The sequence below is a fragment of the Sparus aurata genome, chromosome 11 (genome assembly GCF_900880675.1).
Source record: "Sparus aurata chromosome 11, fSpaAur1.1, whole genome shotgun sequence".
NCBI classification, from domain to species: domain Eukaryota; kingdom Metazoa; phylum Chordata; class Actinopteri; order Spariformes; family Sparidae; genus Sparus; species Sparus aurata.
Genome location: NC_044197.1, coordinates 6,343,156 through 6,365,246, shown reverse-complemented (window position 1 = coordinate 6,365,246; position 22,091 = coordinate 6,343,156). Strand labels below are relative to the sequence as shown.

Below are 22,091 nucleotides of genomic sequence, written 5' to 3'. Positions count from 1 at the left end.
AGGTGTCACTCAAACTGACTCAGACTTCCTGTTTGCTTAAATCACAGCGTTTCAATAAAAAAAAAAGCAAATCAAAGCAAACCCGTATAAATCAGTGATAGTGGAGTAAATACGCTACAGATTTGACTGTTTTGTTGTTTTTAAGATAATAATGTGTATTTCGGGTGTATGTGTGCGGCGCGTGCTGTCGGCGGGAGGGGGGCATGGTGTTTGACAGCCCCGCGCTGCATGCCGGGATACATCGCGTTCTTGTTTACAAGATGGTAGAAGAGGAGATTTTGCTCTGACCTATAAACAGAAAAGTGTTGAGACTTTATAACATCGTCACACTTGACCTTATTTTTAGTGTTCGTGTCCTCGCAGATATTGAAGGTGTTTGGGTTTTTTTTTAACGGAGCGACGCAAACTGGAGCGACTGAATGTGGCCGAAACAGCAGCAGCAGCTCTCAGACTGACAGCAGATTTTTGCACTGTCACTGACAGACAGACAGGCAGACAAACAGACAGACAGACAGACAGACAGGACTGTACCCGTGTTCAAATCACAGGTTAGTACTGAGCATGGAGGCTGGAGGCGTTACTCTGGATTCATCTTGTTGTGTCTTGTTGTGTTCACCTCATTAGCTCGTCAGTTGGTCTGAAAACTAGCTAGCTAACAGCGGTGAAACTAGCATGTGTGTGTGTGTGTGTGTGTGTGTGTGTGACAGCTCGTCACTGTCAGCTGGCAGCTCTGAGAAGAGTCACGCTGGTTGTGTGATGTGGCTGATAACACATGTGATTCAGTCAGCCTCAATACACAAAGACAAATGAGACACTTTGTTGTGTGTTGTTGTCTTTTGTGTGTCATAGAAGTTATATTGGTAATATTAAAGGTGCACTGTGTAGTTTTGAGGAAGACATTTTAATGGGAAGAGAAAGATCTTCATTGACGAATCAAAGCTACATTAACAAACTCTTGGACCTTGAGGCACCACTTAAAGTGAAACTCTCACCCAAATGCAACCTAGGGTCTTTTTGTGAATGTGCCCGAGTCAAACATTCATTTAAAAGCATAATTATGACAAAAGCGTATTTTCGTTTTCGAGTCAAAATCATTTTCAATGGGGGTGCTACGGGCACTTTTATTTAACACTAAGAAGGCTCGACACAACATGAAACTTTGCTCGTAGTATCACCAGGGTTTTTTGGACAACTCACGTTAGAAGTTGCTTGCTCACTCGCCGCCGTCCTGCCTTGACATGGTGGACAGTAAACAAACATTTCGGGTACATTCACAAAAAGACCTTAGGTTGCATTTTGCCGAGCGTTTCACTCGAAGTTTAGGATGTCAGATATACGTTTGTTAGTCAGCAGGATTCTGGATTTGACCCGTTGCAAACAACAAACGGAACCATTTCAGGGCTAATATATTTTCTCTGACAGCGAGCGAGAAAAAAATACACCTGCAAATTGCCGCTTATTGCAATCGGTGTCGCAAAAGAAAACGCAATGAAAATCATCAAGATTACCGCTTTTTTAAAGGACAACATCAATTTCATACTGTTTACATGTGGCGGACCCTGCCACCTTTCTAGCTTTCAACAGTGTTCAGGGGACCTTATTTTATCGCTGAGAATCATTATGGTAAACTAATTTTCTGAGTTTTCTGTAAACATTTAAATCCTGAGTTTAAATTTCTTCTACAAAACTACATAGTGCACCTTTAATATTATTGTTGGCATGATGTAGCCGCTTTCAAGCTCGCTGTCTCTACAAACAGGACGGTACCTGAATGTGAGGCTTTTTCCACCTGTTTCAGCTCTGAGATTGGGCCTTAAAGTCAGAAACTCTTACAGGACTTTTCTACTTTTCCAGTTACGTCCTGTAGAAAGTAACTACATTTCCATCTGCTGAACATAACATGTTTACAGTGCGGTGAAATTGGGCAATGCAATATTTGTCACTGCAATCAGAGTTACACAAAATAGCCTAAAAATAACTTTAAATTTGGATCAGATGTTGTTCTTGTACCATGACGTGCATGAAATCAGATATCCGGTTACCTGACTGTCCATCATAAACCAAAACCAACTGCAACATACTGAGCTGAATGTCATGTTTCATCGAGACAAGGTTCCCGTGGCCCCTTGCTGCACGTCTCGCCCTGCTCTCATCCCATTTTCTGTCACTTGACTCCTTCAAATTTTTTAAATAAAAACTAAAACTGTTGAAACATTGAAGTTCAGTGGTTGCTGACATGGAGAAGTGAAATTAGAAAGATGTGTGACCAGTAAACTCTTCACGCACGCTGACATCAACAGTTGTTATTCGCTTTAAAAAGACTTAAGGTACCACCAAAGTTTTGTTGCCTATTTTACATTTTAAATGAATTAGATCGTTTAAAAATTAAACCTGACACAGTCGTCAAAAAATCAGATTTCTACATAATTGCTGAATGTTTCTTTCAGAGGACTGTAAATTGGGCCTGAAGGAGGAAACCTGAATCCAGCCGAATGTAAGTCACTGTGATGGACCTAGTTATACTTGTAGCTAAACTAATAAATATGCTTTTAGTTAGACTAATATTTCTATCAGAGAAGTTGCATCTTTCCATCTGTGATTCCCGTCTCTGTTTCATCATGTCTTAGCCTTTAAAATAGGAATGTTTGTAAAAAGTGCTCGTTCAATGTTCAGTTCTGTTGGACATGTTTTGTTATTTGCGTTGCCAGAATGTGTTTATGCTTCTTTTTTCTAACCGTAGACATCTTTAAATCATCCGACTTCCTGTTTAAATATCTCACGCAGGAACAGAGCGGCTGCAAAGCATCTAATTGAGCGCTACTTTCGGCAGTTAACAGACGGCTGTGGAAATGGCGCCTGCACGAATGAGTTTTGCGCATCGTGCTGTGATTTTCGACCTTTGGATAACAATGCAGCCGCCGCCAAGGCACTCGAGCTGTTTAAGATTAACGCCAAACTCTGCAATCCTAACCCCTCCAAGAAAGACTCGGATTCCAGTGCCAATGAAAACTCTCTTCTGGACAGTAAAATGAGCGACAGAGAGAACTTCTCAGGTACTGTAACTCTGACTCAGACTCTTCTGGATGCTGTTTTTGAATCATTCTTTGTTTTGATTGCTTTATTCTTTTACTGTTCTGGTCCAGATGTTCATCACCTCACAGAAAACACTGTATGTACGCTCCTGAGTTCCTGCGAGGAGGAAGGGGACTACTCGGCTCTCGTCCGCGTCATTGGCAGGGTTTTCTCCAACGCAGAGTCCCTGATGAAGAGTTTCAGGAAGGATGAACACAACGCTACTGAAAACCTGGACTCAACAGATGTGGACAAGCAGAGTGAGGAGACCTCAGAAGCGATGGGTGCTTCCTCGGCAGCTGCTGGCGAGGGTGCCAGCAACATGTCCGATCCTTGTGAGGTTACGGTGGACATTTGCGCCGTGAGGAGAGTCTATGACAGACTTCTAACCATCGACCAGGTGGAGGCAGCTCTCGTGAACGCAATCATTTACCTCACTCCAAATATGGAACTCGACCTGGAATACCTTGATGTGTACGACACAAATCCAGATTACCTGAATATCTTCATCATCGTGATGGAGAACAGTAACCTGCACAGCCCGGAGTACCTGGAGGTAGCACTGCCACAGTTCTGCAAAGCAATGAGCAAACTGCCGGTGGCCGCGCTCGCCAGGCTGTCAAGGGTCTGGTCCAAGTACGATCTCCCACACATCCGCCGCATGATGGAGACCTTCCAGCAGCTCATCACTTTCACAGTAGTCAGCAATGAGTACGACGGCGAAAATCTGGTAAATGACGACGAGACTGTGGTGGCTGCGACCCAGTGTTTAAAAGTCGTCTTCTACGCAAGTATCCAGGCTGGTGATGTCAATGTGGAGCACAACGACGACGACGAGGACGACTCAGAGTCCGATGAGCTCACCCTGCATGAGATGCTGGGTGAGGAGCAGCTCTATAAGAAAGGTCCTCGGGTCGATCCTCTGGAGAAAGAACTGGGTGTCAGACCTTTAGATAGCATAAAGCCCCTTATCCCCTTTGAGGACTTCATTAACGAGTCGCTGAACGAGGTGGTGGAGATGGACAAAGATTTCACCTTCTTTAAGGTCAACGCGGAAACCAAGTTTTCTTTCCAGACCTGCCCCTTCATCCTCAATGTGGTCACCAAGAACCAAGGACTGTACTACGACAACAGGATAAGAATGTACAGCGAGCGCCGCCTCACAGCCCTCTACAGCATGGTCCAGGGCCAGCAGCCCAACCCTTATCTCAAGCTCAAAGTACGCAGAGATCACATCATCGACGACGCCCTCGTTAGAGTGAGTTACAGCATCATACGTTACTGCCGCATGTGCATGGGATGTCCGACTGAGGCTGAGTCCTGCTGTGTTTGTGTTGCAGCTGGAGATGATCTCCATGGAGAACCCTTCCGACCTGAAGAAGCAGCTGTTTGTTGAGTTTGAGGGGGAGCAAGGCGTTGACGAGGGAGGGGTTTCAAAGGAGTTCTTTCAGTTGGTCTTGGAGGAAATTTTCAATCCTGACATAGGTGAGACATGAAATCACAGACATTTTGTGAAGTACGCTCACAGGCGTTATTGATCACGTCCAGCAGCTAAATGTAATATTCGGTCTCCCCCCTTCCATTGTATTCATGTCACAACACCACTGTTGTTCCAATCATCTCTAGTTCAGCTTAACATTGTGACTGCAAATGGGGAAATAGCTATCAGCAGGATACTAGTGAGCTTTAGTTGCACTGTTGTGGGTTTTTTGTTTCCTGTGGACAGATCCAAGCTAGCTGTTTTCCTTGTTTCCAGTTTGCCTGCTAAGCTAAGCTAATAACTGTAACTTCATTTACATGTTACAGATATAAGAGTGGTATCAATCTTTTGTTCTGACTTTTGGCTGGAAAGCAACTGTATTTCACAAAGTGTATACATTTCCTGACTTTTGTTCCTGTCTTTCTGAACAGGAATGTTCACCTACGACGACGAGACGAAACTCTTTTGGTTTAATTCATCCTCACTGGAGAATGAAGCGCAGTACACTCTCGTCGGACTCGTCCTGGGACTCGCCATTTACAACAACTGCATCCTGGACGTACATTTCCCAATGGTCGTCTACAGGAAACTCCTGGGCAAGAAAGGGACCTACTTGGACCTGTCAGACTCTCATCCAGTACAGTAACTTTCTCCAAAGTTAATACACAGTGAAAGACAAATCACCAGTTCTGTAATTACAAATGTTAGGGAGAAACCTTCTCTTGCTGAAGATGATTGTGAATGTTACTGTTAAAATCAAGAACATTTTGCAGCATTGGTACACTTTCAGAGGGTTAGAGCAGCGTTTTTTTTGTAAAGCAACAGACTCAAGCACTTATGGAACAGTTGAACATTTTGGGAAACATGCTCATTTGCTTACTTACAGAGAGTTACGGGAGATTAATACCACTCTCAGCTTGATCCAGGAGACAGTTAGCTTAGCTAAGCTTAACACATCAAGACCGGATGCAAGAGGAGAAACTGCAATCTGGTGGAGTCTTTAGGAAAGTCAGTGAAAAGGCCAACAAACACTTCTATATTAACCCCCATGAAACATCTGAAAACTTGTAATACAAAAATTAATATTCTTAATTTAAATAATCAACAGGGGAAGTTTCATAGCGACATCTTCTAGTTAAATTGTTTTACTTTATTCACCTGCAGTATCTTGCCTGACCAGCAGATGTCTCTTCTTTCCTTCCTGCAGGCTCTGTTCCAGAGTCTGAAGGAGCTGCTTGAATATACAGGCAATGTAGAGACAGACATGATGCTCACCTTCCAGATATCACACACAGACCTTTTCGGAAGTCCAGTCTTACATGATTTAAAGGAGGACGGAGAACAGATCCCTGTCACCAAGGAGAACAGACAGGTGAAGTGTCTTACACCCCTCGTGTTAACACCTTGACAGTGCTCCGTGTAAAGGATAATAAGGTTCTTTTATATCAGTGTCAGAGCTGCAGCAGGTGTGATATGGTAGTGGAAGGACAGTGGTTTGATGTACATTGGACAGGATATCAATTTAAATGTATTTTTTCACCAAATCAAAAAGCCTGACATGTGTTACGACGGTGTCCAGCTATGTTATTATTAGATGTGCAGCAACAGGAACTCCCATGATGGTGCATCCTGTAGGTTGTCTTCCCTCTGTTGTGGAAAGTTGTATAGAAACATCACTTAAAATACACAGAATACACTCACTGACTGTTGGTCAAAGGTTCATAATCACCACAGCAATGAAAGTAAATAATCTGCAGTTGCTTATCTGTACATTTAACATGATGTTTTGGCCTTTTACATCTGTACTTCACAGGAGTTCGTGGATCTGTATACTGATTACATACTGAACACAAGTGTGGAGAGACAATTTAAAGCCTTCAAAAAAGGTTTCCAAATGGTCACGAAGGAGTCCCCGCTGAAATATTTGTTTAGACCTGAGGAAGTGGAGATGCTGATCTGTGGAAGCAGGGTGAGGGAACAAACCTGCATTTTGATTTTTGTTTGCGTCTTGTCGCCAGTGATTTTTCTGACTTTCAGAGCGATCTCTTCACAGAAACTCGACTTCGAGGCGCTTGAAAAGACGACAGATTATGACGGAGGTTACAGCAAAGACAGTCAAATCATCAAGTGAGTCTGGTTTTCTCCACTTAAACAAAACATTACCAATGTAAAAACATGTTTTAGGCAGATGCTCACATTATAGAACTGACGCTGATTTTATCAGTCAGATCATTTCTGTTTAACGTTTTTTTTTTCTTCTTCTGCACACAGAGACTTCTGGGAAACGATTCACTCGTTTGGGGAGGAGCAGAAGAGGTTGTTTCTTCAGTTCACCACCGGCACAGACAGAGCACCAGTCGGCGGACTTGGAAAATTAAAAATGATCATCGCGAAGAATGGCTCTGACACAGACAGGTACAGAACAGGCACAGTTAATGATTAGAACACCTTCAAACGAAAAGAGCAGATTCAAACAGGGCAGTTAAATACCTTTTGACTGTCCGTCACCCACCCAAAATTTGGGGTTCCCTAATGAAAAACTTCTGAGGGGCAGTGCTATGGTCCATAACCCAAAGATTTCACATTAAAGAGGTCATACTTTACTAATGATCAGGTTCATGCTTTTATTTGTGGTCCTGGTCCTGGTAGAACTTACACTTTTTCAAAAAACCCATTATTTTTCTCATGTGCTGCAGCAACCCTTTACACAGAGAGTAACTCCCTTTGGCGTGCACTTTGGGATTTTTCACTTTGCAGAACTTTTACGTGCACTAAAATGCTCCATTACGCAAATAAAGTAAAGGCAAAAAACAAAAAAAGCATAATATGACCTCTTTAACTATCATAAATGACAAAGAGAAGCAGATAATCCTGACGTTTAAGAAGGTTGAACCAGAAAATGTTCGACACTTGCTTGAAATTCTCTTACAGTTGACTAATCAATTAATTGTTGCAGCTCTAAAGATCCCAAACATTTTGCTGATGGTCAAACTCACATACTAAGCTTGTCTCGCAGTGTTTCCTTACTTTTCGTCCTTTCTTTCAGGCTACCAACCTCTCACACCTGCTTTAATGCACTGCTGCTCCCAGAATACTCCTCCAAGGAGAAGTTGAAAGAAAGACTCCTGAAGGCCATCACTTACGCCAAAGGATTTGGGATGCTGTGACAAATCCACGAGGGAAGGTTTTTTTTGCATTTTAACCAAACAAAAGGGACTATCACAGAAATACAGAGAGGGAAATAACATGAACCAAGATGCTGCAATAACCCTGTGCCTAACCAACCCCTTAACAGTCATACTCCGCTGTCGGCCTTTCAGTCTGAGGCCCAACTTCCTCCGAGAGCTAGATTCATTTACGCTACATTAGGTCTCCCAAAGAGTTTAAGGCAGCACTTACATGATTTGTTTTTTCTCGTGTGTTTTGATTGTGGGCGAACATAAACAATATATGATTTGTGAAGCTGTGAAAGTGCACTTATACACCGTATTTTAGTGAATGCCAGCACATACAGTATATTTATTGACTTAGTTTGAATTTTCTCTTGTTTTTCTAGTTCTTGATGGTGTAGCAGTATTCAGTCCTCAGGCTCTATCCCACAACTGAGTGCACTGAGCATAATGGTGCTTCTTGGTCATGATTGTCATTGTAGTATATTGAGATGAAGCCTTTTATATTACTGCTAACCCAAACAGCCTCACTGACAAGCTTATATGTAAACTATTTCCCGTCAGTGCGAGAGCAAACACACCACTAACCTGTAGGTTATTTTAAAGTATTTCTTTGTCGTGCCTGTTATGTAGAAAACGAGTACAGTGTGTTGTGAAACAGGGAACCCGACCAGATTGCGGGGTTTCGATAGCTTGCACAGTTTCAAAACTGACTGGTCGGGCCAGACTCTCACATCCTGAAACAAGTGTTTCTCTTCCTTTTGGTTTGTTTGCTATTAAGTGTTATTTTTTTCTGATGGCACATTTTGTAAGTGCAGTTGCCAAATGTGCGATGCCTATTTAAGAAAAAGAGTCACATGACGTGTTTTGTTTGGCCAATTATCTCAGGTACATAAAGAATGTGCAGAAAATGTGACACTCTGATGTAAAGCAATTATTATGCAAAGTAAATAAAAGTTGAAGAAATCCGTCAAATCTGTCGTTGATTTGCACTGAAAGATTTTCCTCAAATAACATTATAGACGTTACTTCAAGGGGCAATTTTATATTAAAGGAACAGCTCGCCCAAAAATTGGAATTTAGTCATTACCTACTCGCCCCATTGCTGATGGAAAGTCAGGTGGAGTTTTGTAGTCCACAAAACATTTCAGGAGCTTCACAGCAAAACAGCGTTGCAGCGTTCTCTTAACATCTGAGGGAGATGGGGACTTGTTTTAAAGTGTAAAAAAAACAAAAAACAGAACAAAACATTGAATGGCTCCAAACATGCTGGTCGGGCTTAATCCACATCTCCTGAATCCCAGATATCTCCAACTGGTTTCACGAGACGTTGCCTCTATTTTCTAAGCCAAGATAGATAGATAGATAGATAGATAGATAGATAGATAGATAGATAGATGGATAGAATTACTTTAATGATCCCAGACTGGGAAATTATTTTGTTACAGCAGTATTGGGTCAGCAAATAAAACACTTCATACATAACATAAATAGAATCCAATATAAACATAGTGTATATATACAGTGCACAGTGTGCTATAAACAATAAACAATAATAATATATACAACAAAACAAAATATGCAAAATATACTATAACAATAATAATATATGCAACAAAACAGTAGAGAGACCAGAGTTCTCTGTCAGGCAGAGGTGAGAGAGTTGTTGTATAAAGTGATGGATTGTGGCAGGAAAGATTTCCTGTATCTGTTGCTACGACAGCGAAGCTGAAGCAGCTTTCCGGAGAAGGTGCTCCGCTGTCTGACCAGTGTGAGTTGGAGAGGGTGGAGAGGATTATCCATGATGGATAACAGTTTTTTCAGTGTCCTCCTCTCCACCACAGCCTCCAGAGTGTCCTGTTTGCAGCCAATCACAGAGCCAGCCTTCCTGATCAGTTTGTTGAGTCTGTTGGTGTCGCTGGCTCCGATGCTGCTTCCAAGATCATGGTGCTGTTACGCTAAAAGTGTTAGCGTGTACCCTCTGAATTGAAATTAAACCAGACAAGCTGTATGGAGCCATTTTATGTTTTAAAAAAAAATGTTTTTACAGTTGTTGTTTACATCCTCATCTACTTCATATGTTCAGGCGAATGTTGCAAAGAAATTTTTACCATTTTCCATCGTTATGGGGGAGAGTAAATGACTGAATTTTTATCTTTAGCTTACTTGCAAACAGGACAGAGTAGAAGCTAAAGAGCTAGATATTTTCCTCAGGAGCTATTTCAGACCAAAAACCGAGCTAAACGACCAGATGGACGGAAACGAGAGTGTTATATATTTATATTAAAGAGAAATATTATAGATTTGAAGCCAGGTTCAGAGGGTTTAAAGTCAGAAAAGACTTATTAAGACTCAAAAATAAAAATGTATATATATATATATATGTTGTTATATTCCAAGTGCTGCTCAAAAGATCTCTCTGTTATACAAAATGACATTCTAGACACACAGTACATGTTATAAGAACATTTTAATCTTTATTCACAGATCACATTTACAACTGATAGTGTATGCTGGTAACTTATAAACAGAACTGCGTTTGGGTGTATCTTATACATTCACATACAGTATCAAATGGATATATACAGACAGATCAATATTTATGTTAAGGGGAAAATGTCAGTACTGATCCTGATTATTCTAAGGCTAAGAAAAGCCATTCCTGTGCGTACACGAGTTCCTCTGATCAGCACACTCAAGTAGATCCATGACAGCGTGAAGTCGGCTGTCAGTCGTAGCGTACGGAGAGTATTTGCTGCACACACTGTACACATTTTGACACATTATGATGATAATAAACAGATGTATAAATAGATATAAACATGGGCCTTTAAAAAGTGTCAGTCTAACACACCTTCGTTTCCTGTAAAGTCCATCTCTTACGTTACTGCACTTTTTTGTCCTTGTCGGCCACCACTTCCGTCAGGTCCTCGGGTCGTATGGATTTTACTTTGGCCTCCATCTCTGTGACTCTCTGCTTCATCCTCGTCTGGCTGGAGGTCAACTGCGCCATCAGCTTCGCGAACTGGACCTGCAAGCCATCCAGGTTGCCCTGCAGCTTGACGATCTTCTCCTCTATGTCTTTGGGGTCGGCGCCGGCGTTGGCGATCGCTTCGTCGATCAGGTTGTCCTTCATCAGGATGGCTTTCCCCTTCTCCTCCAGAGCCTTTTTGGCGTCTGGGTACTCAGTGAGAGCTTCCATCAAGTCGTCCTTGGACAGGGCGAAGAGATCAGAGTAGCCCACGCTTCTGATGTTGGCTGTTCTCCTGTTGCCTGCTTTACTGCCCTTGATACCCAAGATGCTGATTTCCCCAAAGTATGCGCCATCGCTGAGCACCACAAACTGAGTGACTCCATCATCAGCCACCACAGCTAGCTTCCCCTCCTTGATGATGTACATCTCCCTGCCAATATCCCCCTTCTTACAGATGTAATCTCCAGGACTGAACACTTGCGGCTGCAGCTTGAGCACCAATTCAATCAGCAGTCCGGCTTCACAATCTTGGAAGATGCGCACTTTTTTCAGCGTATCCAAATGGACGTTGATGGCGATCTCAGCCCTGAGCTTGTCCGGAAGGTTCTTCAACACTTCCTTCTCGTCGCAGGTCTTCTTCTCAGTCCACAGGTAGTCGAACCACTTGATGACTCTGGCCTCCAGGTCTTTGGTGACCTTTCGAAACTGCATGTACTGCTTTATGGAGTCGATCTTCGCCTGGAACTCTGCACGGGAGGCGTTCATGTTGGAGATCATGGCACCGACGTTACCGACAATACTAGCAAAGATCAATACACCAGTGAGGAAATCGGAAATGACAAAGAGGAATTCAACATCCCTGACTGGTGGAGGCGTCTCTCCGATGGTGGTGAGGGTCAGTGTGGACCAATACAGGGAGTAGATGTACTTTCTGGCCAAGCGGCCGTGCTCCGGGTGGCTGATGTTGGGATAAACCCACGTGTCAGTTCCAAAACCGATGGTTTTCGAAATGGCAAAGAACATACAAGCATTCCAGTGGATAATAATGAGGATATAAAGTACGAGATTGCTGATACGGAACATGTTGGGGAAGCTGGTTCTGGTTTCAGTCCGCTCGAAGAACTCAAAGAGCCTCGAGATTTTGCAGAGACGGTTAAATCTGAACTCCGGGTTGTTGAATCCGAATTTCAAAAACAGCAGATCGGTGGGTATCATGGAGATCATATCGTATTTGAACTGCGATGTCGTTCTGTATTTACTCCTCAGTTTCCCAGCATCCTTCACCAGCAGACCCTGTTCCAGATAACCTGAGTGGAAGAACATGAAATTAGAAGCCATAGAAAACTTAGACCGAAACAAACAAGTGTACCCGTACAGGTGCTGTTGTGAGACATCTTCAAGAATCTGACCTGTTCTCGATCTGACAAATGTGTCTGCGTAGTAGATTACGTCGGCGGTGTAGTCCAAGACTAGCCACAGTTTTGTATACGTGTCCTGGAGTTCGTTAAAACAGGATCTGTAAAACAAGGACAGCACGCGTTAGAAATGTGTGATCGTCCCATGAATTGGAAGTTTTAAAGGTTTTTAAAAAGGTAACGGACGATACCTTGTTACAATCATCATCAGGTTATAAAACACTGGGCCTGCGATGACAGTCAGCCATTTGTAGTACTGGTCTGCGGCTGGATCCATAATCCAGATTTCTTTCCTGAAAACAACTCAACATTACTTGCTGCAGAAGAATGTATTCATTTTTTTTAACACCAAATATGAAACATTTTCTTGAATCAACCTTCCCAGGCCCAATACTTACGGTGGCTCCTCTTTCTTTTTATCATCTTTCTTGTCATCCTTCTTATCATCTTTCTTATCATCTTTCTTCTCGTCTTTCTTCTCATCTTTCTTCTCGTCTTTCTTCTCGTCTTTCTTCTCCTCCTCCTTCTTGTCCCCGTCCTTCTTCTCCTCGTCTTTCTTCTCTTCCTTCTTCTCTTCTTTTTTGATTTCCTCTTTTTTGCTACGGACCACAAGTTTAGTTCTCTATGGTTCTTGAAAAGTGGGGCGGTGGTGGTCTACAACGGGGTTCTCAGAGGACTACCGGGTTACAAGAGGGAGGTCTAGCGGAGGATTCACACACATTCGAGGGTTTGTTGGAAGATCCAGTGCAGGTCATACATTTGTCCAGCAGATGGCGACACGACACAGGTACGCCTCCAGGTCGTCTTTCAGTTTAACATGTCAGAAACACTATTATGTGTATTTCGTCTGCACAGAATATGTTTATTTTGTATCTAAATATTCCAGGAAGGTTAAATCTGTACAACCCGCATCAGAACTTGCAACACAAATCCTTCAAGCGAGCAAAGGGACAGAGGTTTTAGGAATACTGACAAGGAATGGAGAACTGGGAGACATGTTTTCATCTATTTTTATGCTGTTTACTGCAGCGTGTCGTCTACATCATACACACAATACTACTGATGTCCAGCATGATCTAATTACTGCTTTCTCTACTCCTATTTAGACGGATATTCACACACTTACTCGTCTGTGTTGTTGCAGTTATTCATGTTGTAAGCAGCTAGAGGCCACTTACTGGCGAGACATTGGAGAGAAATGGAGGACAAGATTTTCACACCACATTAAAGCTCTTTGTCTTTAAAGACCCACTGAAATGACAAATACATTTTCCAAGTTCTAATGCTGCAGGTGTCCGTCTGCTTATTATTCATTCATCTGGTTTTTTTTAGGCTAGGCTACATGCTAAATTAAGAAAAAATAAAGTTTGTGTATCTTCGTGTTTTTGTATTGTATAAAAATGTATCCAATCAAATGTGATTTGGGGCGACTAGCTAACATCGTACCTCATATAAAACAAGATTTGGCCATTAGCTAGTGCTTAGCTAGCAGAGCATTATCAGAGTAGGAGCTATGTTTTTGCATTTCAGCTAGCAAAAGTCAAATTTATTCATTTAGTTGTTGATCACCTCCTTACAGAACACTATACAGTAGCTTGGTGAGGTTTGTTTAGCAGCCAACGGTCCTCACAGCTTCCTGACTCTCTACAGCTCGTATCACCAAGGCTAACCTGGAAGTTAGCATCGCCTTGGTTCCCTTAGCAAAAAGCGTCTGGGATTTTTCCATTGAATTTTTTACTTAAGTGTGGCAATCACCAGTTTCTGACACATACACATTCTGCTCAGCAAGATAACCTTGATCTTTGAAGCACCAGAAGTAAAAAGCTAACATTAGGCTACACGAACCACATCCTGTTAGCATGACTTCAACGTCACTGCTACTAAGAGCCTTACAATATTCAAGCCTGCAAATTTTAGTATGAACGGATCAATCTAGAGTTGTAAAGTTAGAGCTTGAATAGTTTATAACGTTTGAAGTCTTTGACAGCCTCTGTACTCTCATTTAATCACATGTGAGCGACCGCCTTTTTGAAGGCATGTAAACATGTATTGAACTTTATGTCATTGAACAAAACTTGAGAATATTTAAGCTTGTGTTCAACACAGATTTTATTCCAAGCATTTCAACTGAAAACCCATTCAAAAAGACCCACTGACTTCAAGATGAGGGAACTGGAATTGCAAAAACTTATTTCCAGGTTTTAGGACTTATTCCCGTGGCTCTCTTCTCAAGCTAAAGATGCTATTTGACTTTTATGTCATATTCTAGTAGCATTCAACTCAGTTTGACTCAACAAAGCTTCACCAAATTCACTATAAACCATCTAATGTAGATTATTGTCGTGTTCGATGCTTTTGTTGAAAGTATTTGCACACCGCAGGATCGACAGGTGCATAGAAGAAGACAGCGGGCCCCGTAAGTAATTCTTCATCATATAGCTGTTTCAAGTTATAGTTTGTTGTGATCAGCTTCTTCATGGCCTAGATCTGTGTATGTATCTATGTGTGTGTGTATGTATATATGTGTGTGTGTGTATGTATATCAATTTGACACATTTTAAGTGCTTTTTGTTTTTGCTCTAACCAACTCTTGTATTACATTTGTACTGTTTTGGGGTAGATTTGTTGGATTTTGAGGGACGTCTGTCTGCGCTGTGGCCTGATTGGTCCACATGAGTCCACAACCCTATTTAAGACAGCCTCCCCCATTGTCCTGTAAGATAACCTGATGTGCAGGAGTTTTCTTCTGTTGAAACGTTTCATAAAAGAAGCCACTGTCACTGTTGGTCTATAACTTTAAACTCTGAGGTAGTGACCATCATCAGTGCTGTAACGCTGCCCAGTACTTACTTCCTCTTTCGGATTGTGTCGTTGAGGCCCACAGACTGGGCATTGCTCTCTCGACTGGAGATGTCTTTGAGGTCGGGGCCTCTGAAGCGCTCGAGGAAAGAGTCGTGTCTCTCTGTTTGACGGTTCTCTCTGTGAGACGCCCAGTTCCACAGCATGAAGAAGAAATAAGAGAGCCTGGAGGGTTAGCGGGATGAAAAGGGAACAAGGTGACACCCGACTAGTCTAGGAACTAGTGACTATGATTCATCTCATCTGACAGAATATGGAAATACCAGTGGTGGAGGAAGTACTCAGATCCTCTACTTGAGTAAAAGTACCAGTGAAATACTCCATTACAGTAAAAGTCAGGGATCGGGCTTCCTTAAAGGGTCACAGGATGTATCTGAAGAGTCGTTAGATGATTAGCTGGAGAGGAAAAATTTCTGCATTTGTTTTTTAGACTTTGGACCAAATCTTTGCTTTTTATGTGAAATATTAAAAATTCAGATGTATTTTTTGGCCCTCTGGCAGTTGTTTAAATGTGCCAGATGTTTTTTGTTACAGGGTTAAAAAATTATAAAGGCTGAAAACAATTGGTTATTGCCGCCAAGGAGGTTATCTTTTCACCCATGTCTGTTTTTTTACTTGATTTGTTGGTTTGTGAGCACGATTACGGAAAATCTACTGAACGGATTTCCATGAAACTTGGATGGAGGATGGGTGTCAGCCCAGAATAGACCCAGTTAACTTTTGGAGAGGATCCTGATAAAGACAAGGATCAAGGAACTGTTTTTTCAGGTTCTTTAACATCCCGGGATAAGGCATGATGAAGAATTAGACGTATTTAGGTGGCTGGTGAGTTTTTATCTCAAGTTTTAATCCTACAATTATACACTGCTTGAGTACATGTACTCTCCACCGCTGGTAGATACCAACTACGAACTTTGAAGTCTGACCACATCAGTTTACCTGGCCATGGCCCCAGCACCTGTAAATGAGCCTCTGCGGGTCTCTGAGGACAGCGCCGTCTCACAGTTGTCTCCACAAAGAGAGTGAACCCTGGTGAGGAAAACACAGTGCCGGGCTTAAAATCCCGCAGAGCAGTCAAAGCATCAAGGACAACAATTCGAAAGGCACGCTGATATTTTTGAGTACAACTTGAGAGTTTGGGCGACATCAGACCTGCTGTCCCCATTTTCAATGACAGCCAGCTCCTCATCAGGTGTGTTTCTGGACAGCCGCTGTCTGTTTAAAAAGGTCTTTTCGCTGCAGATTTTTGCCATGTTGTCGTGTCCGGCTCTGCTGGCCTGGAGCACACACACATAACGGAGAAAAAACACAACACAAAGTCAGATTTTACAAGCCAGAAATCATGCTACAAAAAGTCGTTCCCCTCATGAGCGCCGTGTTGTTGACGTGTTAACCGAACGCCACTTTTAGTGGTAGCGCCTAAAAATACACCATTATTATGTCCTTAACACTAAACAGGATCAGCGGCCTCTCTTTCTGTGAACGGTCGGGTGGTTTTTAAAATAACTAAGCTATGGCTTACAGGGAGACTGTAGTTGCTATCTTCAGTCGTGTATGCAGCAGGTTAAGTCCATTAGGACAACCACTTAGAGAACAGGTACAACCGTATACGTGACGAGAACACCGACTCTCTTCAGTTTTCCGTACAGTCTTGAGAAACAACCAAGTCAGCCATGTGCTCCTGTAAGCTCTCTAGGAAGTTCTTAAAAAATATATATATGTTTATGCAGTGCAGATTGTTTTTTAGGCTCTCGATCTCATTTAGAGACAGTTACAACTTATAAAAACAAGCTGTGCAAAGTCACAATTCTCTTTTGTTGTTATTGCCTCAAATAATAGACTTTTCTTGGTCGACTGGTAAATAATGACTCGCTGATCTCTGGGCAACACCGATGGTTGTAACACGTGCACACATGTAGATTAGTGCTAATACCAGGGAGTTAGCCAACCCCCCACTAAATTAAATTACACTGACATCCAGCAAGAAGCTGAGTGCTTGAAGGGTGACAAAAGGTGAAGCCAGAGCCATGTCAGTATTCTAAATGTGGCTGACATGAATAGTGATTATAAACTGCTCAGAGAGGAAATTATATCAGAAATTTGGTTTATTTGGTCATTTTCAGCTGTACAGGACAAAAAAAATAAATTCTTATACTAATTCCATGAGCAAAACAGGAGCGGGGATAGGAAAAACTGATTTTTCCTGCTCCTCTGTTGTGTGATTTAAATCTGTTTTACCTTTATTTTCTACAATAATCTCACAGGCAGGATGATGAAAAATACTGAGATGCACACCACTGCCTGCATTCTCATTATAAATGCAGTTGTTTCACAGACGGGATACAAGTTATTTGGAAAATCTATTAACACTCAAGTGATTATGTGGAACAGAAGCGAATGCACAAAACCTGAGCCTGACTCAAGTCTGGTGTTTGAATGATCTGATTCAGCAAACCACAGGTTCGTAGGGCAGGAAGTGTAACTACATCACCGTGACAGTTCCCCTCGTTGAATACTACTATTAAGACCGTCTGACTGACTGCGTGTGTTCTCTGCAGCTTTTCAGTGTAATAAAACCAAAACTTGTGTTTGAGTGATTACTGCTTTTTTTTTTTTTGTTCTTGGAGATTAGTCGCTCAGCTTCACCCCAGTGTCAAGACTCACTAAGAGGCTTGAGGCTTGCTATGCTATGATGCTGCGGTACTGACACCCCCTCAATACACCTCCCCCCTCACTTAATTCCTATTTATTGTAATTAAATCCAGCTATAAATCCAAATTCACTTGTTGATTATTGATAAACTGAATGTGTCCTGCAAATGTCCATCTGTTAAATGAGCTGTTAGTTCTGCACTGTTGTTGGACACATGAAACAACAACAACACCAACAACAATAATAATAATAATAATATTTATTCTATATAATGCTTTTCAGGGTACACATAGACACTTTACAGGTTAATATCTTCTGCTACTGATTCATATTACATTGGAATATCTTCTCCTTCCATGACTATGATCTCTGTGAGGTCTCAACAGGTTGTTTATATTGTTTTTTTATTGTAATTCCACATTTTTAGCCATTTTCAATAAGATTTAAGTGTTGGCAGCTTCAGCAGAAATTCATTTGAGCATCTTTCGACGTTCAACCTGTTGCTGCGCCAGTCTAGACCACACCTGAGAGTCAAAGTTGAAATAAGAAATCCAGAAATCAACAGCTAATGTGGATTTATTATTCTGTAAAATGCACAATATTAGTCCCAAACGTCTATTAGAGCAGCACAGGGAGGGAGAACAACATGTATTGATCTCTACAGTCTCTGCAGTCCTGCAGGCTGCGGGCTGAACGCAGCAGCTCACCTGTTCTGAAGCTTCTTCACGCTGAGTTTCGTGATCCGACCAAACGAGCAGTTCCCCTCTGATCGCTTCTGTATAATCCCATCTTGACAGCAACAACAACAATAAACAAAACCAAAAAAAAATGAATATATCTCCTCAGAAGAATATATTTCCGATCCTTTCGTCCGGAACGCAGCGTCACCAGAAATTATCCACCGCGTTTGTCCATCCTGTGAGCTGGACGAGGAGAGGAGCGACTGACAGGTCCCAGATCAGATCAGACGGGAGGAGGGAGGAGAGCATCAGCTGCCATCAGTGTCCACAAGTCACAGCCTGACACAGCTGACTGACGCTACACCTCTGTTTGGACAATTTAATGTTTATAATGAACTTAGAAATGATTAAAATATAAACACACTGATGGTTATTGGTGTTTATTCATCAGGTAAATTTATCAGCTGTGTTGGAATGTAACCTTATATATATATATATACTCAGATACTGTAAAATACTTATTAACCAAAAAAACGTACAGTGGTAGGTATTTGAACACTTCACTATATTTGTTTGCTGACTGTATTAAATCTTTAAAATGTATGTGCAAAATGTTATGCACGAAAGCTAAATTAGCTTATAAGATGTAGCACGTTGCTATCAGTTTAGCATAATACCAGCAGGTCTAACGTTACAGGCTAAAAGTTAAAAAATTTCTTCACCTTGCATATGTTGGCCTAACACGTCCACGTTTCGCTATAAAATAATGCAATAATGTTGTACCATTTTTCTTCGAAACAAGCAAATGTTTATGTAGCTTACTTTTACTTGGCGGCCATTTTCCCCTGACTTCACGCTCAACGCAAGGTTAACGTTACGCTGCTGTGTTCGCCGTTGCTGGTCACATAAACGTAGGGAATCTGACATATTATTAACATTTTACCTGTTGCCGATTGATAAGCAACAAAAGAGGATTGATAGTGAAAATCTGGAGGGACGTTGGGTCATATTTCAAGCTAAAACAACATATTTGATAACCCATTAGCTAAAGTTAGCATTAAACCACTTCCTGGCTAACATTTCTATTTGATTACAAACAGTGTGTTTTAACTGCCAGGCTTAAATAAATGTGTCCAAGATGTGTGTTGTAGTTAAAAAATTAATTATAGTATCATGTAACGATATCACGGTAATGTTAGCTAGGGAGTGCTTGAATGCTAACGTTAGCTGTTGTCTAACGATAGCTACTGGGTTATTGATTATGGGGGTTTTTTACCTTGAAATGTGGTTGGATGTCCCTCCAGATTTTGATTAACAGTTCTTTTCAGCGACTGATCAATCAGGAGTTGAGTTTCCCTCCCTGAGCGTCATGTCAGAGGAAAATGGCTGCCATGTGAGTATAGTCAGAGACGTTCTACTATTGCCTAGAAGGACTTTGGTATAGTCTACTGCATGAAGTTTACTCAAATGCAAATTCCTGAGGGCGATGACAAAAGTAGTGCTGTAACTCTGCAAACAAACAATCTGTCACCCTGCTAATAAAAGAGGAGTTCATTTCATTACTAGCCTTTTGTCACTGACTCAAACTTAAACAACTGCAAACACTTAATGTGACTGTTGCAGCTAGCAGACAATAGCTATCCGCTAGCTAACACAAAGCTAACACCTGTAATTCATTGCAGTGCAAATGAGGGGTGGTGATGATTATATAATGAATAACCATCAAAACGTGCTTTTATGTATCTTATGTTCATGTTCAATGCATTTTATTAATATTATTGAAATTACATAGTTGTGTTTACATAATTTAAGGGGGGTTGGGGGATAAGTACACCCATGACTACACTCCCAGAAATCAAGAGAAAACTTTTGTTAAGTATGCAGATGACACCACCATCATCATTTGAAATAACAATGAGTTCATAGTGGGTGGAAATTAACAAGTTAGGATTTATTGTACATAAGCCTGAGATCACAGAGAAAAGGTTTTGTCACATGATGTATCCACACGTAACCTGGCTTTTGATGGACGATGTGAACGGTAACTGGAAGTCAAAAACTTGATGAGTAATAATTTCGGTGATTTGAGCGGACTGAGAGCAGCATCCCTCGTCACTGTACCAGCTCAACACCAGCGTGTCGCCCCGCCCCCCTCGCCACATCACCTGAAGGCATAAGGTTAAAAGAGAAATCCCTTGGCAATACACGGAGCTGCACCTCTAATCCCAGCTTAGACTTGAGAACCTATTTCAGCCACCTAATGCCCCCTCATGGATGTGGTCCCTTAAAGATATGTTACCTTTCTTTAACATTTCACATCGTTGGGTCAATATTATATAAAAATTCACAATTAGTTGTGCAGCTAAGTGAACTAGATTCACTGTTTCAGTCTGTTCTCTGCTGCGTTTATATTCAAACGTGGAAATTCTTAACACTCATCTATATAAATCATCCGTGTAATTCAGATATAAATAATGCGGCTGTAGACTCACGTTTGTTGTTTTGTGTGTGTCTGTGCTCATCTCAAACTGAAGGGTATTAATGTTGTAATAGACTTTAGGATTGTCCTCACTGAGAGTGGGTTTAGGCCAATCCATTAATAGAAGCAGCGTACTGGATACCAGAAAAGGTGCTTACAGACAAAGAGTCTGCGGACACTAAGAGACAGAAATAACATTTAATTAAGCTTCTCCACAAATTGTTTCTTATTCAAATACAATGCTATATTTGCAGTAGGTGCAACATGTAATCCTTTAACGAAGGTTTGATTATTGTTCCAACCAATAGTCAAAAGCAATACACCAAATATGTGGTCCCCCTTATAACCTTCTACATTTTTTTTTAAATGCCTTATTGCAGTTCGAGGCTGCTGTGGTAAAAGAAATTCCCGATTTGGTTCGACCAATCACTGTCCCCCTCTCCAACCCTCATTAGGTTTAGGACCGTCTCCAGGTGCATGCAGATCTATTGAAAGCCTCTTTACATCTCTGCCAGACGGCACAGGGTAATTACTGCACCCTAAAACCGTGGCTTTCCCACAGTGCACCGTGACACAGTGCGACAGTTGTCTCCTGCATGCCGGCTTCCATGTGCATTTACAACAACAATGAGCTGGATCCAAACTGATGTGACGATCGGGCCCGCTGCGAGTACCCACTTGTGTTCAGCTCTGAGCTGAAGTCTCGGATGATGCCCGACATTCAGTGTGTTGTTTGGACAGTGTGGGCTAAAATCTTGTCCACATACAATGCAGAGTGATTTGCGTGGAGAAAATGCAGGAAATGAATACAGCGCTCCAGACCCCGGGGACTGGAGCGCTGTATTCATTTCCTGCATTTTCTCCACGCAAATTACTGAATGGTAGACGGTCTACCATTCAGAGTGCAGGTGAACAATAACAGTGGATCGGTCTCAAGTGGACTTCATTTCCAAACACACAACAGAATTAGCCTGATAATTAGACGGAATTGAATTGAAGTTGATGTAATTATCTAAATGACTATTTACTTAATTGAAGTGCCGAAACAACTCATGATTAATAACATGACCAAGTGTCCACAGCCGTAGCAGCAGCTTTTGGAGGGCTGTGAGCTAAATGCTAACATGCTAATGTTTAGTTTAACATTCTGGTGTTTGCTAATAACAGAGGCTGATGGGCATGTCATTAGGTTGACCAGATGATGGCGCTAGATCATTCGTTACATTATTAGACCACAACTCCTAGCAAGTCATCCAGTGGTTGTATTTCACTTAAAACTACAACACACAGCTTCATACTGTTTTACACTG

The 22,091-nt window shown here is 41.7% G+C and overlaps 2 protein-coding genes across 5 annotated transcripts; one reads left to right on the top strand and one right to left on the bottom strand.

Moving 5' to 3' along the window:
* Positions 1-218: 218 nt before the first annotated feature.
* ube3a (ubiquitin protein ligase E3A) lies at positions 219-8,697 on the top strand. The gene is made up of 11 exons (XM_030433814.1): positions 219-548; positions 2,448-2,494; positions 2,785-3,053; positions 3,144-4,330; positions 4,413-4,557; positions 4,984-5,189; positions 5,760-5,924; positions 6,366-6,521; positions 6,606-6,679; positions 6,824-6,967; positions 7,599-8,697. Coding segments are annotated over exons 2-11 (2,469 nt in total). The 5' UTR covers positions 219-548; positions 2,448-2,492; the 3' UTR covers positions 7,720-8,697.
* A 1,478-nt stretch (positions 8,698-10,175) lies between these two features.
* cnga3a (cyclic nucleotide gated channel subunit alpha 3a) lies at positions 10,176-18,588 on the bottom strand. 4 transcript variants are annotated; one of them, XM_030433815.1, is made up of 9 exons: positions 18,330-18,588; positions 16,123-16,247; positions 15,910-15,999; positions 14,962-15,135; positions 13,238-13,288; positions 12,510-12,710; positions 12,303-12,404; positions 12,106-12,212; positions 10,176-12,003 (listed from the first exon to the last, which is right to left on the bottom strand). In XM_030433815.1, exons 2-9 carry the CDS (start codon positions 16,221-16,223, stop codon positions 10,607-10,609), a joined length of 2,223 nt encoding a protein of 740 aa, XP_030289675.1. In that variant the 5' UTR covers positions 16,224-16,247; positions 18,330-18,588; the 3' UTR covers positions 10,176-10,606. The 4 variants fall into 4 exon arrangements, with proteins under 4 accessions (XP_030289675.1, XP_030289677.1, XP_030289678.1 ...); XM_030433817.1 differs by having other exon boundaries at positions 14,962-15,090; positions 18,330-18,587; XM_030433818.1 differs by lacking the exons at positions 12,510-12,710; positions 13,238-13,288 and having other exon boundaries at positions 18,330-18,586.
* Positions 18,589-22,091: the final 3,503 nt, after the last annotated feature.